The sequence below is a fragment of the Osmerus eperlanus genome, chromosome 27 (genome assembly GCF_963692335.1).
Source record: "Osmerus eperlanus chromosome 27, fOsmEpe2.1, whole genome shotgun sequence".
Lineage (NCBI taxonomy): Eukaryota > Metazoa > Chordata > Actinopteri > Osmeriformes > Osmeridae > Osmerus > Osmerus eperlanus.
Genome location: NC_085044.1, coordinates 6,861,282 through 6,876,158, shown reverse-complemented (window position 1 = coordinate 6,876,158; position 14,877 = coordinate 6,861,282). Strand labels below are relative to the sequence as shown.

General features: G+C 46.2%; 2 protein-coding genes and 1 long non-coding RNA gene across 3 annotated transcripts; all 3 read left to right on the top strand.

Moving 5' to 3' along the window:
* The first annotated feature begins 5 nt into the window (after window positions 1-5).
* Window positions 6-2,307, top strand: LOC134013954 (uncharacterized). Its single transcript, XR_009929006.1, has 2 exons — window positions 6-1,735; window positions 1,766-2,307. It is a non-coding gene; the product is annotated as an uncharacterized LOC134013954 (long non-coding RNA).
* Window positions 2,308-2,774: 467 nt separating this feature from the next.
* Window positions 2,775-5,448, top strand: sra1 (steroid receptor RNA activator 1). The gene is made up of 5 exons (XM_062453815.1): window positions 2,775-2,905; window positions 3,295-3,426; window positions 3,669-3,940; window positions 4,045-4,153; window positions 4,498-5,448. The coding sequence occupies exons 1-5, from the start codon at window positions 2,881-2,883 to the stop codon at window positions 4,713-4,715; spliced, it is 756 nt and encodes a 251-aa protein (XP_062309799.1). The 5' UTR covers window positions 2,775-2,880; the 3' UTR covers window positions 4,716-5,448.
* Window positions 5,449-7,160: 1,712 nt separating this feature from the next.
* LOC134013848 (uncharacterized) lies at window positions 7,161-10,470 on the top strand. Its single transcript, XM_062453592.1, has 3 exons — window positions 7,161-9,698; window positions 9,916-9,991; window positions 10,113-10,470. The coding sequence occupies exons 1-3, from the start codon at window positions 7,209-7,211 to the stop codon at window positions 10,259-10,261; spliced, it is 2,715 nt and encodes a 904-aa protein (XP_062309576.1). The 5' UTR covers window positions 7,161-7,208; the 3' UTR covers window positions 10,262-10,470.
* The last annotated feature ends 4,407 nt before the right edge of the window (window positions 10,471-14,877 follow it).

Here is a 14,877-nt window from a genome sequence, read left to right as displayed (position 1 = left end):
GAGAGGTAGGTGAATGGGGAGAAGGTGGTGGTGGGGAGGAAGGTGGGGGGGGGACAGATGGGTAGAGAGAAGGAATGAGGGAGGGGGGTGATCGAAGCTATGAGAGCAGTTTGACAGGGGAGTCGAAGAGATTCTCCCTAGTTGATGGAAGAGGGTGTGACTGCGTCCTCTAGCTTGCATCAAGGATGGTTGTGTGCTGCCATCTAGTTGTGAGGACATTAAACTACAGTTCAGCACAAGCAACTCCACAGAGTTACTGGGGATTCACTCTGGACTCCCAGTTTGATTGAAGTTTAATATCAGAAACATTGTGAGAAAAATGTTTAACCTCTGTGGAAGCTTTGTGTGGTAATGAATGTTAACATTTAAGGTCATTCTACTTTTACTTTGAAAGGTAAAAAAAACTAACATCAATTCTTAGAAGGTCACTTCTGAACCTCCAGACTTGAGGGAGAGGAGTGACATCCTGACTCCATAACCCAGAATACCTTTCACCTTTCACCATACCATGTCCCCTACCAGCCCCCCACCTGTGGCTAAACTGCCCATCAACAATAACAGCAGCAATAACTGAACCATTTTATCAATGAATTTGATCATCAGCAGAAGACCAGGTCCTTCATGGACCAGGTCCACCAGGACACAGTAGTCTGTAACATGGGCTGTTTTATTTCAAATAAACCCATATAGTATAATAAGGGAGTTTTACATGTATATCAAGGAGTATGTAATTGAGGTATATTCATCACAATGTGTCAACCTTATATTCCCATTGAATGACACCAAAAACAAAAATTATTTTGTTGAGTCTGACAACCAGTGTACTAATGGTTGAGTGGAGTTTGTATTGTGTAAAGGCTAGTTGACTCATCAAGCTTGGCTGGAGCCCGAGACTGTCAGCAGGAAACTAGATCAGCGAGCTCTCGGATTGACTGGATCCATAGATTGTCAGCAGGAAGATAGGTCAGCTAGCTCTCTGATAGGGTGAGACTACTCAGTATAATAAATACTAAAGGTGAGCTAGCTGATTTCAGACCAGCTTATTGAAAATAAACAAAGAGGAAAGCATTACAACATGTTCTAGATTTAACAGAAGTTTGGTGATGCGTTTGTCGGCTCCCTCGCCCCAGTCCCCCCCCTCTCTCTCTCCAGTCCCCCCCCCCCCAATCACAGCAGTAAGGCATGCTCGCTAACACGCTTGGCAACTGAATGCTGCCACAGGTACCCCACCATCACCGCGATTGGCTCACACACCACCCAGCACCTGTACTTTAGGCCCTAACCCCTAACACAAAGTGACACACTTAACAGGAATGCCCCCGATACACACACACATGGCACGTGCACACACACACACACACATAGCACGTGCACACACATACATTTGCACTGCATAAGCTCTGAATGACCGATATGGTGTGCTTTGACGGGGTACCTGTGCAGGTGACTGGGGTACTGATCTGCTCCAGGATACTATGCATGAATATTCTCAGAGAGGGATTGCAACCTTCACACAACTCCACGACAGGCCCCACAGCTCCACGATAGGCCTCACAGAGAGGCTATGTACGTATGTATCCATCTATGATCTATAATACTAATATGCAACAGCCCCTTTCCCTGCATTCTGCATCATGTACTATATGAGAACACAACTCAGGTCCCCTTTTAAGTAGTGAGACAAGTGAAGCAGGCTGGGAGGAGATTTAGGCAGATTAGGCAGGCTGGGAGGAGGGTGAGACAGGTGAGGCAGGCTAGGAGGAAGGTGAGGCAGGCTGGGAGGATGGTGAGACAGGTGAAGCTAGCTGGGAAGAGGGTGAGACAGGTGAGGCTAGCTGGGAAGAAGATGAGGCAGGCTAGGAGGAGGGTGAGTCAGTTGAGGCAGGTTGGGAAGAGGGTGAGGCAGGAAGACCAAGATCAGCTCTGGGCCAAATACATGATGTGCACTTGATTTGATTTATCCTGTACAATGAGCCCATTAAAGACATTCCTTTAAAGATCTCACTCTGCCGCAAATCAAATGCACCCAAAATGCTGTCTACTGTTTCTGATTGAGATCTGAGGGATGTTACAGAGGGAAAGATCATGTAGCACCTTGAGAATTGTTTGTTTTGTTTTTGCTATTTATAATTGTAGAATATAAATATGTTTCTCTATCTATATATTTGCAGTAATTAGCACAAAGAGAATAGGATGTCATGTAAATGAAGCTACTTTTTTTAACCAGTGATTGTTTTGGCCCAGTTGTATCAACCTAGAACCCCAGTGATGGTCTCTGCTGGAGTAATAAACAGCTGGTGAATCCTGTGTCTGTCTGCTCTTTCACCTGTGGAGGACGATTTATTGAAAATATTGTGTGAGTGTGCGCGTGAGAGAGAGGGAGAGAGAAAAAGAAAGTGAGAGACTTAGTATTGAAACAAGCTTTGTTACCTACACAGTTGTGCATTAAAATAAAATGAAAATTTGAAATTTTCACATAATATAAGTGGTTGGATGTGGCAAATAAACATATTTTAAGGAAAATGCATGTAAAAATCTAGTTTTCTTATCATAGTATTAGTGCATCTATAACTTTGTTAACTGAGTAGAATTACACGCCAATTCCTGAGGTCGTTCACATTCCCATGATGTCCTTTCAATTGGACAAAATAAATAAATACAAAGGTTGCACAACCGTGGACATAAGGCATTGTCTGTGTATTGTCTTGTACTGTCAGCTGTATTTTGGGTCTCAGAAATCTAAAGGGCGTCAAGGAAATGCATTACACGATACGCGTCAGCCAGCCACGTGTCCGGAAATAAACACGTAGCCACAGTTAACACTGCAATCACTACTGATCACGGAAAGTTGTTCAGGGTGAGACGAAGTTTGACACAGCTATGGAGGATCTGTACATAAAACCAGGTATTTGACATGTGATTTCACATTACTATAACGAGCAAAATGATCTCAAGTGAACGGAAATGGATTACATGGAAATCTACTATGTAACCTAGTAGGTTATCGCCAGTTCGCTGGCTAGAATTAGACTAGCAATGTATCAGAAGCGAATTCAATTCAGAGACATCTTTACTAGCAAACTTTGTGATTTTGAAGTCTTACTGCTTCGTTGTCAACTACTCTGCTTGGGGAATTATGAAAAACAAGTGTTGTACAAACTTTCAGACAATAGACTAGTTTTGATAACGTTACTCGTGGTTGTTGACGAGTGTTTGTCAATTTCCGTATTTACTAGCTAGTAACAATAGTGACCGAACTTGCGTTCTGGTGAACGTGTCCCCGTTGTCTCCCAGGTAACCAGGACCGAGGCTGGAACGACCCGCCTCAGTTCTCCTACGGACTCCAGGCGGCCCAGACGCAGGGCGGCCCCAAACGGACTCTGCTCAACAAGAGAGTCCCTCCTCCACAACTCACTGGATCTCCTTGTAGGTTAATGTCTCTGACTCCTCTTTCAACAACACCCTTTCTCCTCCTCTCCCTCTTTCTTGTCTTCTTTCTCCTCTCCATAATCTGTCTCCTTTTCCTCCTCCCTTCCACTTCTGCCTCCTCCTCTTCTCCAACACTTCCACCTCTGCTTACTCTCCCTGTCCCTTCTTTTTCTCCTCCTCTTTTCTCTTCCTCCTCCTCTCCCTCCATCCCAAAGTCTTCATGTTTTCTTCTCTCATAGGTCCAGTTCCAGGAATGACACCACCCACAACAGTGCCACTGACTCCTCCCACCAACCCAATAGCCCCTCCTCCATGCAGTATGAACACACCCCCTTGTGCCTGCCCTCCAGTCGCCAAGCCCCCCTGTGGACTGGGAACACCCCCTCCTGCTCAGTGTCCAATGGCAGCGCACAGAGGCACTGGCAGCAGCCAATCGGAGAAGGAGCTTGTCATTGACGATGTACTGGCTGGTCTCAACTGGGCGCTGACTGCCTGTCGGCACACTGTCAGGGTAAGGGCTGACACCTACACACACATTCTCTCTGCTATAGTCGTGTGTTGTTGGGTCATGCATGTTGTTGAGGTCATGCGTGTTGTTGGTGTGTCCCCATACAGAAGCAGGTATGTGATGACGTGGAGAAGCGTGTGAGACTGTTCGAGGACATGTGGAGGTCTGGCAGGCTGTCACTTCCTGTACGACGCAGGATGAGCACCCTGGCACAAGGTGCAGTAGACACACACCTACAGATACACCTACACCCACATACGCTCAAGAATACATACACACAGACACATGGTTACACTCACAAATACAGTCACACACACCATAACACACATACACCCCCACAACCCCCACCCCATCCTGGCAGTGTTACTCAAACTAAATCAACCCTGGTCTTGATTTCAACAAATCTTAGCAAAAGTTTTATTTTTAAATAACAAAACTGCTCTTTTTGAAACTTTTATAAAATGTGAGGGTCTTCTGACGTATCACTAGGAGGGGGGTGTTACACACACACACACACACACAGCCCCACCCCAACCTGTGTGTGTGTGTGGACTCCTCAGAGCTGCGTGGTCGTCACTGGGACTCTGCAGATGACATCCACCGCTCCCTAATGGTCGACCATGTGACCGAGGTGGGCCAATGGATGGTGGGAGTGAAGCGCCTCATCGCCGAGACCAGGAACTTGAGCCCTGACCTCCTGAGCAAGGAACAAGAGGAGGAGGAACAGGAGGAGAGCAACAACAACAACACAGACAGCCCAGTTCTTGACTCTCCGTAACCTAGCAACCCGAGGGTTGTGTTCTGGGCTGGAGTTAGGGGGTGGGGGTGGCTCTCTGTGTCTACCTCATAAGCCCGGCTCCGCCCCCAGCTGCCTGTCAGGGATTATTATTAAGGGATGTTTCTCCTGAGATTCTGTCACTGTGACGATCATTGCGTTCTGTTTAGAGGAGGAGAGGAGAAGAGAGGAATGGGGAGGGGAGAAGGGTATTGGTCCTTCCCACCTGTGTTCTATGCATCCTTGTACTCTCCTTGTATATAGCTCTCACATCACACTCTGTTTAACTGACTGCCCTGTTATTGTTGACTGTGGGTGAAGGTATTCCCTGATGAAGATGATGGTAGTGATGATGATGATGCTGATGATGTTCTAATAATGATGATTATTGGGATCACGATGATGGTCAAAATAATAGTGGTTGTTCGCAATCACACAGTAATGCAAATTTGTTCTAAAGCCACTGACGCATTAACGCAGGTACAGTACTTTAAATTGGATGGTATGGAAAAGTATTAGGGCCACTTTAAAGGAAGTTTTCTGAAGTCACTGTATACTTGGATTGTTGCATTTGCTTTCTTCGAATATTAAAGCACGAAACAAAGTACTCTGTGACCAGTAGGGCTGGGCAATATATATATAAAAAAATAATATCTTGATATTGTCAACATTTTTACGATATGCGATATATCTATATGTTTGCATTTGCTTTTAAATAATAAAAAACATGATTTTCTTTTGCCTCCCTTAGAAAACAACAAAAACAATTTAGATAGAACAGCTATTGTTACAAAGTACAAAATGTCTAGTGCAAATTTAAGCAGTTAAAAAAAGACCCTCCCCCACCTCACGTCTCTTGCGTGGGAATACGCGACAAGACCAAAGGGGGACGTAATATTGGACGTTCGGCACGTTCTTTGGGAAAGTATGCTTGCATTTGAAATATTTGATATTCACTGTATTTTCTAATTTTACATTGTCATCAAAATTATTGCGATATTATCGCTAATATTCGATATATCGCCCATCCCTAGTGACCAGTCATACTGGAGGACACGTATTACTGAAAGTCGTTCGGCAGAGCGATGGCGAACACAATACACACATACAAGTCTTATATAGACTCACAACATCTAGGAAGCACTCAAGTCAATATAAGTTCTTTGGTAAAGAGTGCCATAGATATATATAAAAGATACTGCATACTTATGAATAATTATGTTTTTTTTTAATATAGAATAGAAGTACGCAGTGGCATAACGGCATCTCTGACGTTGATAACAAACCAAACCGTTTAAAAATCGGTTGAAAATTGAGCAAGTTATGGTCATTTAAAAAGTACATGTAGCATCAACACAATGTTATGGGTGAGCGAGTTGACTGTAGCAAGATGGTCGCCATGTGCGGACGTTCGACTCCGTTGTCCGGCAACGCGGACGAAACATCTACTCTTTATATATATCTATGAAGAGCGCCATCTGCTGTTTGATGACGTTTGCTGTATTATGACGTAATTCATCAACTAAACTATAAAAGGCCGTTCTGATCACTGCTCTCATTTCTTATAGAAAATTTTATTGGAAAAGGATTTGGATCTCTGCGACGCTTTCACCTTGACAAATTCGTATTGGAACACAGATATATTATATATGTAAGTAAAATGTTCAGATTGTTTTGCACCTTGCAACTTTTTCAAGTTGTAAGGGAGATATTTAGACTTTTTCAAGTTGTAAGGTTTACATTTTCAAGACGATGTTCTCGGTTAGATATGAAGGTAGATAATACATTAATCTGAAAAAGTTATTGTAGCCTATTATTCTCTGTGTTCTTTGGAAAAGTAAATAGAGCCATCTTAAAATTTCGTAGTCTGCTGTTGAATGACGTTTGCTGTATTATGACGTAATTCATCAAATATACTGTAAAAGGCCGTTCTGATAACTGTGCTCAGTTTTACATAAACATTTTATTGGACAAGGATTTGGATTACTGCAACACTTTCACCTTGACAAATTCGTATTGGAACACAGACATATTATAATGTAATATGGGTCCAATTGTTTTGCACCTTAAGTTGCAAGGTTTACATTTCCAAGACAAATGATTTCATGTAGATATGTAAGTATAGATATTAGATTATTCTGAAAAAGTAATTATATTCTCTGTGTTCTTTGGAAACGTCTGCCTTTTCAAGGGATCAGGTGTCAAAGCCTCTCTCTCAAACCAGACTGCAGCAGCAAGTGCTAAGGACGAGATATGGAGAAAGATAAGACAGACTCATCTCAGCCCGGGGTGAACGAGGGAAGAGAGGGGAGTGTGTCTGGAAACAAGGTGACCTACATCAGGGTGTTGACCATGAGGCCTCCAAGTTTGGAGGACATGGACCTGGTCGAGTCTTCAGATCTGCCCCCTCCTTCTGTACCCGCCACTGGGTCAAAAGGCCAGCTGGAAGCCCTGGAGGTTGCGTCCACTTCCCAGGGCGTCAGTGGAGTGGAGAGAATGCCCCCCGGCACAGCCAGCAGCAGCACCACGTCTGCCAGCCAGAGGGCGATGAAGACAGCCTGCTCCTCAGCCCTGTCGAGCCGCACCAAGCTGCCCATCTCTGTGATCAGAGCGGTGTTGCAGCTGATCAACAACGACAGGCTGCCAGACCTGCTGCTTGACTTGGACGCCAGCCGAGATGTTCCAGGCGCCCAGACCTGCAGCACATCAGCTGCCGGGCTGCTAGCCCAGGAGATGCTGACCCAAGTGTCCGCCTTGCTGCAGGCTGACGCAGAAAGCCAGGTGGCGCTCAGCAGACACAGTGGAACCCCCTCTCTGGATCTGCAGGTGGAGGCCAAGGCCAGTCTGGGCTCTGAGGCAGCTGAGGTGATCGTGGCAGTCATCGGCAACGTCTTAGCAGCCAGGGCCGCACTCCAAGAAGAAGCAAAAGGGCCTGTTACCTTTTCCTCTGTGAGCTACTTCCTCTCCGCTGTCTGTGCCGACGTGCAGACTCTACCGCTACTGAGGAGGTCAGGGAGCAGCAGTCTGTCTTCTGGAAGGTCCCTCGGAGAGCTCCTGACCACCATGTCGAGGACCAACGTTGTCCAGGCTGTGGAGCTGAAGCTGGAGGAGCAGTTTGGGCCGTGTAGGAAGGAGGGCTCGTCCACATCACAATCCAGCCTATCACTAACTGAGGATTTGGTCATGATCCCTTATCTGGGGAGCGGTCGCTCTGGACATTCCCTGGCCAGTGACCTGGTCGATGGAATCATTGAATCCGTGAAAAGTGCTGTTGAGTTGCTGGACAGCCAGTCTTCATCATCCAGAGCAGGGAACAGCTCCTCCCTCACAGGATTTAACGCAAGGGATGTTTCCTCTGAAGTCAAGAAGATGGTCTGCAAGGCAGCGGCCAAACTGACCCCCCTGGTGAGCTCTTCCAGGATGGGAGATGTGACGGCGGACGAGAGCGTCTATTTGATGAACGAGACGTCTCTGGAAAGTTTGCCCCCGTCTCTCATCAGGCTTCTGTTGATCCGGTCTGTCGACATGGTGACAGCAGCCTGCAGAGCCATAAGTAGTGAGTTCTGCTATCGGGAGAGTGCCAAGAACGAAGGCTTGACCAAACTCCAGGAGCTGGCCAACGAACAGATGTTGGCCTGTCTAAACAAGGGCATGGAGGAAGTGGAGATCGATGAGATCATCAAAGGCATCTCAGCCATCCTGGATCATTCGCTGATCCTAAGGCGTCCGGAGATGTCCTTTTCCCACATCTACCGCTCCTTGTTTGTTGACTCCCTCCTGCCAGGGAGTGGACACAGAACCACCGAGGTCCTGGAGACCTTGATTTTTTTATGTCCTCAGGGCCCACCCACAGCTGGGCAGAGCCTGGCTTGTGACACGAGAGTGGGAACCATCATGAAAGAGTACGCGACCAAAGGGAAAGATGTGTTCCAGCAGGCCTTGAGGAGAGCGACACAGAAGCTCTCTCGCCAGCCATCGACCCCTCGTGGCTCACCTCATGCGGCCAAACCAGAGAGCTCAGAGCGTCCATCTCTGCTGGTCTCCTCTGAGAACTGTGAGAACCTGCTTGGAGCGATCCTAGACGATCTCCACGAGGTGGTTGAGCAGCACAGGGCCTCAGCAAAGACGAGATCTGGTGGCATGAAGTTCTGGGAGCAGGTCCACTCCTCCAGCCAGAAGCTTTATGACAGCACACTGAGGACCCTGCAGAAAGCTGCAGACCAGCTGTCGGCTCTTGAAGATCGTGCATTTGAGATCATCCCTCCGAAGGCGTCCATCTCTTGGACCAAGAGGACCCTTGGGGTGATTCTCAGTGCCATGAGAGCAGAAGTAGCAGCTTCCCCAGAGTGCTCCACTGCTGAACTGAAGAGGAGTGAGGACGGCCTCCTGACCTGTGCCCTCTTGGACTCCATACTGGAGAATCTCAGCCAGTTATGTGAGGACGAAGAGGGTCCAACAGTCTCCAATGCCGCCGTAAGACTGGACTCCGCCGGATTGGACGCGCTCCAGATCAAGAACGCCTCAGAGAGTCTGCTCGCCAACGTCCGTCGGCTCCGCCGGCAGACAGCCACCACCGGCCTGCATCTTCAGAGCCCCGTGAGCTCCACCAGAAGCACGTCAGAGCTGATGCTGCCAGAAAGCCCCCCCATGCCCTCCAGACAGGAGCTCATCCACAGCTTTGCTGAGAGCTCGGTTAAGAGTCAGCTGCAGAAGTGCCTAGAGCTGACCCTTCCCTCGACCTCCAGCCTGGCCTGCCAGGAGACCCTGGACCGCACGGTCAGGATCCTGACGGAGAGAGTGATGGACACTCTGTGTGAGTCTGCTGCTGCAGCTCCGTGTCCTGGGGAAGATCTCGGTGAGCTCAGCCCTGCAACGGTCATCATCGATGCTGGGACAGCGTCGACCTCTGCAGGAGAGACGAGAAAGCCTAAGAAGGGCTTGAAGTGGTGGAGCCTGCCGAAGAAAGCCAAGCTCTTCAAGAACAAGGTGGGTTATTTATGTAATAGAGCTTATAGAGCAGAGCCTAATGTATATCGTATGAGTACAGAATGAATGACCATGGGTTGGTTATTCATGTAATGGAGCAAGTATAGAATGAAGAGCCAGTGTTGGGACAGAGTGGCTGTTGTTGTTCTAAATGGACTGAGAGGTGTCGTCATATAGTTTCCATAGATTCCAGCATGTTCTGTGTTTTCCCCTGCAGTTTCTGAAGAGAAAGACGGTGCCCAAGAAGCCCTCAGCCCAGGAGGAGCTTCCCACCAGCTCTCACGTCACACCTGGTGAGCGACCACCACTGCTTGTCATCCTTAATGAATCACAAAGTGATCCTGTAGATTTGGCTAATTACTCTGACAAAGCCTAACTTCAAATTCACCAATTTAAAATGTTGTCTTGTCACAGGGGCTAAGTGTGGTTCGCCTGCCAATCTGGAGCTGTCGAAGGACCACACGACCAACCAGGAGCCCCCTAGACGTCCTCTACACGTAAGAATGTTCCGTGCGCTTCGAAAGTCCATCGCCAAGACATTCAAGATGTCTGGTAGCCAGTAGGATGGCCAACTGATACGTTTAAGTAGAGTGAGATTAGCCAGAGCTTCCCTTCCCTTTCCCCTGCTGCATACTTTCCTTCCCTTGGTTTGAGCTTCTGTCAGAAGATAATGGGTGCTCCTCGGGGTCAAATTACTGGGACAAGACTTGACTGAGTCCAGTCTCAGAGGTACAAACCTGGAGGTCTGGTGTGTCTGTGCCTCAGTACAAACCTGGAGATCTGGTGTGTCTGTGCCTCAGTACAAACCTGGAGGTCTGGTGTGTCTGTGCCTCAGTACAAACCTGGAGGTCTGGTGTGTCTGTGCCTCAGTACAAACCTGGAGGTCTGGTGTGTCTGTTCCTCAGAGACTGGGAGGCTGGCTCCAGCTCTGATTTCCACACCACTTTCTCTGGCCTACCTGTTTTGGTGAGGTTCATCAGCAGAGCAACAGAGGAAAACAAAGAGTTGAACCTTTGATGAAAGCCTGTGTAGCGAGCCTGCATTGCTAGCATGGGTTGATGAGCCCCATAATTACTGGCCAAACCGGAAAAACGTTGTAACGTTTGACTTGGTTGTGGGGCAAGGCCAGTTCTTCCCCGACCTCTACCTTCTTACTTTGGGGCTTGGGGGGCCCATGACCCACTGAACAGCCCAGGTATTTTACCTCACTTTGACCACACAGCATTTCCTGGATTTTCTACCAGGTCCGCTTCACTAAGGGAGCCTTCACACACACACACACACACTCTCATCCATGCAAGGCGCCTGCCCATCGGGAGCAACTTGGGGTTCGGTGTCTTGCTCAAGGACACTTTGACACATGGCCTGGAGGCAGGCACGTGCACAGACATTTTGGGGGGCAGGTGCTCAAACCAAAAAAAGGGCACCCATTGCCAATTTGTTAATTTGTATTTTTAAATATTGATGAATGAAGAAAAAATAGGGCTCCAGCAGAAGGGGCACTTTTCTCATCCAGGGCAAAAGGGCAGGTGCTTGAGCACCACTAGGGGTCTATCTGTACACGTTCCTGCCTGGAGGATTTGGGGATAGATCTCTCTCTCTACCCTCTGAGCCACAGCCGCCCGTCCCGGCAACCAAAGTGCTTTACATTATGCCCCTCATTCATCCATTCACATGCAACTTGGGGTCCAGTGTCTTGCTCAAGGACATTTGGACACATGGCCTGGAGGAGTTGGGAATCAAACTCTCTCTCTACCCTCTGAGCCACAGTCGCCCATCCCGGCAACCACAGCACTTTACATTATGCCTCTCATTCACCCATTCATACACACCCACGGCGACGGAGCTGCCATGCAAGGCTTGCCTGTTCATCGGGAGCAGCTTGGGGTCCAGTGTCTTGCTCAAGGACACTTGGACATACGGCCTGGAGGCTCTCCAGGAGGCTGATGTGGGATGTTTGTTCTGGTTTCCTGCCTCTCAGTTCTTGTACCCTGCAGGTCTCCTGGCCCACTTTCTCCCGGACAACGTAAGGACCGTTGCCATGGAGCCAGAAATGTACTTTCAGCAGGAAGGACGAGGACTGGGAGTTTCTCACCTGGCTGGAACTCGCTGGGCTGAGTGGATATCAGGAGTAGACCATCACAGAGACTCACTACCATCCGGAACACTCTACTGTATCTGATCATTGTCAATAAACAAGTTATATTGCAGTTGGAGTGTAACGATCCTGTTTGTTTTCCTAACAAAGCTATAGCACAGGGAGGTGTGCGTTGACTTAGAAAACTAAAGGTTCTAAGATTCTGATGGACTGATGTGTATGTTGTGGTTGGACACAATGCTATAGCATTAACAGGTAAATCAAAAGACAGATATGCACATTCACCATAAGCAGATAGAGGCCACGTTTACACATAGCCGGGTATTTACAGAAACGAATATTTCAGCCCCTCCGTTTTCAAAAATAACGTACACACAAGATCGTTTTCAAAAATGTTTCTGTTTACATGAACCCGTATAAATACGCCCCCGAGCGCCATCATAACTATGCCAAACCTGTAGACGGCAGTGTAATGAGAAGGATAAAGCCATGCAAACCAATCAGAATTCTCAAAATCTTCGCCTCTGCTCCTCGATATAAAAATCAGTTGTGTTTGTAAATACAAACAGGCCAAAAGGGTTTGCATTAACGCATAAATGAGCACCACCTTAACAGCATCAAAGAGTCAATATAAGTTCTTTGACAGCATCAGTAAGAAACTGTAAACATAGGATGCTCACATGACGTAATGCATTTTTAGTCGCATACTGTGATGTTTGAGAGCCTAAAACTCTGTTTAACCTAGTGCACACGCAAACACAAAAACTGAGTTTTCAGAAATCTCCACTTTGGCCGGAGTTTTTAGAAATGATCGTTTTCTGTGATAAAACCTCAGTTTTCGTGTAAATGAAAGGCCAAACCGCATGAAAATATGTGTTTTTCCTCCATGTAAACGAGGCCAGAGACTCCAGGGTCATCATAGAGGCTTTATTTCTTTATCATAATGAAGCTTGTGATACAGGTACTCCGAGACCACCTTTACCTGACTCAAGGTACTCTGAGAGCACCTTTACCTGACCTAAGGTACTCTGAGTGTCTGTCCAAGAAACGACTCACAAAAACAAGAAATCCACTTTCTATTCCAAACAAGATATTCAGTGAGTCTGTCTTTTTCTATGTCTATTTCCTCACTTGTCCTCAAATGCAGGGAGATCCTTTCATCAATAATAGGCCTGTCATAGCATGGTTGGCAAATGACTTTGCTGCATTAGTTTTTTTCAATGGCTTACACACAAATTCCTTGTCACACAATTTCTGAAACCCGACACAAACACCAGAACCACACACCAAATCTGCAAAACCATACACTAATTCTCTGCCTTTGACTCAGTTTTCAGTTACATAAAACACTTTTTGACAAACACAACACACAATTCTCTATGTAACACACAAAAACCACTCTGGGGCGTCAGGTGGCTGAGCGGTGAGGGAAGCGTAATCTGAAGGTTGCCAGTTCGATTCCTGGCCGTGCCAAATGACGTTGTGTCCTTGGGCAAGGCACTTCACCCTACTTGCCTCGGGGAGAATGTCTCTGTACTTACTGTAAGTCGCTCTGGATAAGAGCATCTGCTAAATGTAAATCTAACAGGAAGTATCTTGATTTCCTTTTTCAAACACAACCAATCAAAATGCCACACGAATTTATCAGTGCCTCACACTAACTCCTCACATGTGCAAACACTCCAATATTGTTTCAACCTTGCAAAAAAAACAAAACATAACACGACACAAAAAGGTTTCTCTTGTTGCCTTCGCCTTGCTCCATGGTAGCTTACGTTTGTTGTATGTGACACCAGGAAATTAAAAATGGTGCGCAAAGAAATAGTATTGATCATGCCACCAGATACCGATTACAGTTTTTTCCAATTGCTTAAGCACAAAAATGTCTAATAACACACTTAGTGAAACCTGACACTCAAGGAGCAAAACAGCAGCCCAGATCTGCACAACTATAAGCACATTCTCAGCCTCACACTATTTGCAAAATACTACACACAGTGTTTTGCAAATCACTAAACACATTTTCTACATTAGACACAGAAATATAAGATATAAAGATTATGTCACTTAATTGCCTTTTCAAGACACTGCCTTGTAAAATGCCACATATGTGAATGAATGGATCAAACACAGGCATCAGGTGTACAAGCACTAAAGTGCTTAATTGTAAACATACCAATCAGGTGTAAAGGTCTTTGCACACTGAGTGCGAAACTTTCGTATGCGTTTTTTCGTAACCTAAAAATTCGGTGGCTTTGTCCAAAAAAAACTCTAAAAATGCTGGCTATGGATGCGAAAAACGCTGAAAATAAAACCCGATCCGAACTTTTTTTTGACGGCCGAAAGTTTCGGAGACAGTATGTAAGCGTGATTGACATAACGTGAGGTCGTATTTATTTTTTAACGTGCGAACATTTGGGACACAAATTTCAGACTCAGTGTGCAAAGACCTTAAGCACTATAAAAAGGCAACAGGTCAGTGTACCTGTCCTCATCAAAAATGTAAGGCAATGTTGCAAGAAGAGGGAGCGTGAGGATGAGAGGGGGAGTCCATGGAGGAAGAGTGCAGTGTTGCTAACTTAGCGACTTTATTGCTGTATCTGGCGACTTTCTAAACCCTCCTGGCGACTTTTATTGTCAAAAGTGACTAGCGACAAATCTAGCGACTTTTTCAGACTTCGCCCAAACTATTCAAACGGAAAGTCAAGTTTTCCTAAAATGTTTACTTATTACAACCTCAATTCCGAAAAAAGTTAGGATGCTGTGAAAAACGTAAATAAAGAAAAGGACCAAATGAGTATGAGAAAACATTCTTAACACAAGCCTCACACATTGTCTTTGTTTTACATTCAGTTGAATATCGGTGTAAAGGGATTTCCAAATCATTAAATTCCAAATGCATTTTGAGTTTAGTTGTGTCTAACACAACAACCCAACTATTTACTACAAGTTAGCAACTAGCTAACTTTAAATCACTACGACCGCTGCAGTTGGTCGCCTCGATACACAACAAACTATGTCAAAACGATTACATAAACATGTGTTTTATGGCCAAAAAATACCATAATTAATATACCTGTA